The following is a 4161-nucleotide window of genomic DNA, read 5'->3' as shown; positions in this document are numbered from 1 at the left end:
GATTGAATTTCCTCTAATTTTAATTAAAAGTTATCTAATCGCCAATACATGAAAACCTACATTAGTATCTAAAAAAAATTACAAATAAATAAATTATAGGTATGGCAATGAATACATGAAAAACAGAAAAATAACAAATGTAGGCTGTATCTACATTTACACAGACAAGGGATCTAATGTACCGTAAACTGTATTTGTGACATTTCCAAGTATCTCTCTTTGTATAGCTAATTGTTTCTAGTTTTTTTGCCTTTTTTAACTTCACTTTTTTCCTCTTACCTACCCAGTTAATGAACTGCCAGCGCTCTCAGATGACTGTCGTTATCTGGTCCTGTTGGCAAAGATCCAAAATAAGGTTGACAAAAATGAGGAAGCTCTATTTTCCCTACAAAGAGTAAGTGACTGTAGCATTCTGAGACTTCGTCGTCTTTTCACATTTTTCATGAAATACTTTAGTAGTCTGCCCAAAAAGACATACATACAGTAACATGATAAGGATGGTATTACTGTATTCTATTTGAGGTTGTGTTTTTGTTGTGTATAGGCCCGGGACGTGCAGGCCAAGGTGCTGAAGCGGGTGCAGTTGGAGCAGCCTGAGGCCTACCCCATGCAGAAGCAGCTTGCTGCCGAGATCTGCGCTGAGATCGCTAAACACTACACAAGTCAGAGGGGCTATGAGAGAGCAGTCAAATTCTACAAAGAAGCTCTTGTGTATTGTGAGACTGATCGCAAGGTCAGTGCAGCTGAATCAAAAACGTTCTGTGTGCTCACTGCAGCTGTGGTGAACAAGCACTGGCATCTTTGAGAGTCGGATGCTCGTGTTTGTGAAATAAGGTTATCTTAGTTGTTGATAGTTTGATGTAAAGGGAAAGCTCTGATTTATTTAGCCTACAATATAATACCAAGAAGTTTATCACATGAATTGAAATGAATGCACTCCTGTTCCTAGGTGATGCTGGAGTTGGCACGGCTGTACCTCACTCTAGACGAGGTTGATGCGTGCCAGGAGCAGTGCAGCATTATTTTGAAGAGTGACCAGTTCAATGAAGATGCAACTCTGGTTTGTTTTTCTGTCTTTTGCCACATTTTTGACCACAACCTTATTTTTTTGGAACTAGCTCATAGAAGTTATTTCTCACATGTGTTTGTCCTTAGATGATGGCTGACATTATGTTTAGGAAGCAGGACTACGAACAGGCAGTTTTCCACTTTCAACAACTCCTGGAGCGCAAACCAGGTGCAATACAGCTACATTTCAAAAAGTCTGCAATGGATGTAAATGTGAACTGATGATTTGACCTTCTGTAAATGGAAAGCATAATAACTCACACCTGTTGCTTTCAGACAACTACCCAACACTGTCACGTCTCATTGACTTGTTGAGGAGGGCCGGGAAGTTGGAGGAAGTTCCCAGATTTCTCGATATGGCAGAAAAACATTCCTCCAGAACTAAGTTTGACCCTGGGTTCAACTACTGCAAAGGACTTTATCTTTGGTGAGTTTTGGGGAGCATATCCTCGGAATATGGCGACATCTGTTTCAAAATTTGTGACTAAACTTGTGCTTGGTGCTCAGGTACACTGGGGAACCTAACGATGCTTTGCGGCACTTCAACAAAGCACGGAAAGACAATGACTGGGGTCAAAATGCTGTGTATAACATGATTGAAATCTACCTAAACCCTGACAATGACACCATTGGAGGAGAAGTATTTGAGAATTTAGATGGTGAAATTGGGTAAGTGGCAGTGTGCGCACACAAAGGGCCCTGACACACCAAGCCAACTGTTGGCTACCAGTGACTGTTGGCGCATCGGTTAGCATGAAGAAGAAACTTATTATTTAGAGATAAGATTATGTTTAGCTAACTCATAAACGAGCATCTTGAATCTGTCCTGTCCGCAAATTTGTAAATCCTAGGATGGTGAAGGAATGGCCTGCCTTACTCTGCCTCACTCTGCATTTCTCTGCTTCTGATTGGCTTACCCTGACATTCTTACCCTCAGTTTAACTAATTTCACTCTTCTTGCCAAAACCAACCAATGTAGGGAATGAAAACTAGCCACTCACCGGGAGAGTAAGGTGGGTTACATCTTCATCATCCTAGGATCCATAAATATGCGTCGTGTTGGTCTTCCGATTTCCCTTTTTGAATGACAGATACCTCCTGTTGGTATGGTGAGTTATTTCCTCTCACGCAGATGCGGAGCATACATGCTTCTTGGCTGTTGGTTGTTCTCTTTGTGGTGTGCTCAATTGCAACTTTTTGGCTGAGACACAAGCAATGTGAAGTGACACAGCACAACTAGTTTTTTTATGTCGGTTTGGTGTGTCTGGGCCTTTATGCTCTAGATTTAATATAGTGTGAATTGTTTTGTTTTGAAACCCACAGACTTTCTTCTAACTCTCAACTGTGTTTCTCACCAGAAACTCCACAGAGAAGCAGGAGTCAGACCAGCTTGCTGTGAGAACAGCTGAGAAGCTGCTGAAGGAGTTAAAGCCTCAGACACCAGGGGGACACATACAGCTCCGCATCCTGGAGAACTACTGCATTCTGGCAACTAAACAGAAGGCCAATGTAGAGAAAGCTCTCAGTGTTTTCACAGAGATCGCAAACAATGAGGTAAGTAAACCCCAGATGGTGTGCAGGAGTTAGATCACTCGCTCTTGTGTAAATATACCCACACCAGGAGCTGTGCATTTATTCAGGCTCTCCTTTTAATGTCACTCATTCCATTTGGTTGTACACTGAACATTACATAATATCAGGATGAATTTTAATGGAGTATGTACAGTATGTGGCATGGCTTGTATGGTAGTAGCTCAGTTTTTTATAATTTCTTTTGTTAAAGAGACTCTATGCTGAAGTAAAGCTTGGTGTAAACAAATGGAGTTGGGATAGAGGGGGAGGTGCTGTCAGATTCATTCTGTCTAACCAGGATTCTTTGGTTGAACTCAGAAAGACCACGTGCCAGCACTGTTGGCCATGGCGACAGCTTATATGATGCTGAAACAGACTCCTAAAGCCAGGAACCAGCTCAAACGCATAGCTAAAATGAACTGGAGCATTGTTGACGCCGATGAGTTTGAGAAGAGCTGGCTGCTCTTGGCAGACATCTACATCCATTCGGGGAAGTATGACATGGCCGGGGACCTTTTAAAGAGATGCCACAACCATAACAAGGTCAGCCTGAAAGTAGAGTCACTTGAGTATTATGCGCACTGCAGAACCTTTTCTCCCTACATTGGTGATTTGCATTACTTTGTTATGCCTTTCATGTACATTTCTGTAAGATAATAATTGCATTTTTTCCCCACAGTCATGCTGTAAAGCTTATGAATATCTGGGCTACATAATGGAAAAAGAGCAAGCATTCCGTGATGCAGCACTCAACTATGAACTGGCTTGGAAATATGGAAATCGGACGAACCCAACTATTGGTATGCCAACTAAAATCACATGTCCAATTCTATTTTTAAAGACTAAAAGGGTTAAAAATAATACATTTCTAACATGTAATGCCTGTTTTTTATTCAGGATACAAGCTTGCTTTCAACTACTTAAAAGCAAAGAGGCATGTTGATGCCATCGACGTTTGTCATAAGGTTAGACACCTGCGGATGTTTACAGTTTAAGACATTAGATCTGTTTTTTTTCAGTGATTCATCTTTGCTTCCATCCCCAGGTCCTGGCTGCTCATCCAAATTACCCAAGAATGAGAAAGGACATCCTGGACAAAGCTCGTGCTGCTCTAAGATCGTAGTGTTGGAAGTGTTTGTGTGAAAGACAGAGATGAAGCCAATGTTTCTGTAATAAAATGAGTTACTTTGACTGAATACACTTTTATTGGTTTGCTTTTGCTGTCAAGTTAAAAGAATGTGCAGTTATTTGTATTATTTCTTTCGGGGGAAAAACCCCTTAAACACATTGCTATGTAAATTTGAGTATATGAGTAGTTGGGCGCTGGCAATCCTGAGGGAAAACACAGTGCAGAGGGGCTCAGGCGCATTCTCAGCTGAAAGCATTTTTCTTTTTCTCCTCACAAAACCAAACTGATTTTGGAGCAAGTGAATCTATAACATTTACATACCAGCTTTATTCATCAAAAAATGAACTGTGCTCCCATATGGTTCCCAACCCTCTCCCTTAAGGGACCCCTTT

The 4161-nt window shown here is 41.2% G+C and overlaps 1 protein-coding gene across 1 annotated transcript; it reads left to right on the top strand.

Annotated features, from left to right (window-relative positions):
* Positions 1–287: 287 nt before the first annotated feature.
* On the top strand, positions 288–4104 carry LOC121965860 (tetratricopeptide repeat protein 21B-like; the record flags this gene model as incomplete). The annotated part of the gene is made up of 11 exons (XM_042515974.1): positions 288–394; positions 545–733; positions 950–1060; positions 1156–1237; positions 1345–1495; positions 1576–1737; positions 2427–2622; positions 2959–3183; positions 3320–3440; positions 3538–3605; positions 3686–4104. Coding segments are annotated over 11 exons (1490 nt in total), but the record flags the coding sequence as incomplete, so codon positions are not given.
* Between the last annotated feature and the right edge of the window lie 57 nt (positions 4105–4161).

Source organism: Plectropomus leopardus, unplaced genomic scaffold, assembly GCF_008729295.1.
Source record: "Plectropomus leopardus isolate mb unplaced genomic scaffold, YSFRI_Pleo_2.0 unplaced_scaffold21999, whole genome shotgun sequence".
Taxonomy (NCBI): Eukaryota; Metazoa; Chordata; class Actinopteri; order Perciformes; family Serranidae; genus Plectropomus; species Plectropomus leopardus.
Note: the sequence above shows the minus strand (reverse complement) of the source record. Positions and strands in the feature narration are given on the sequence as shown.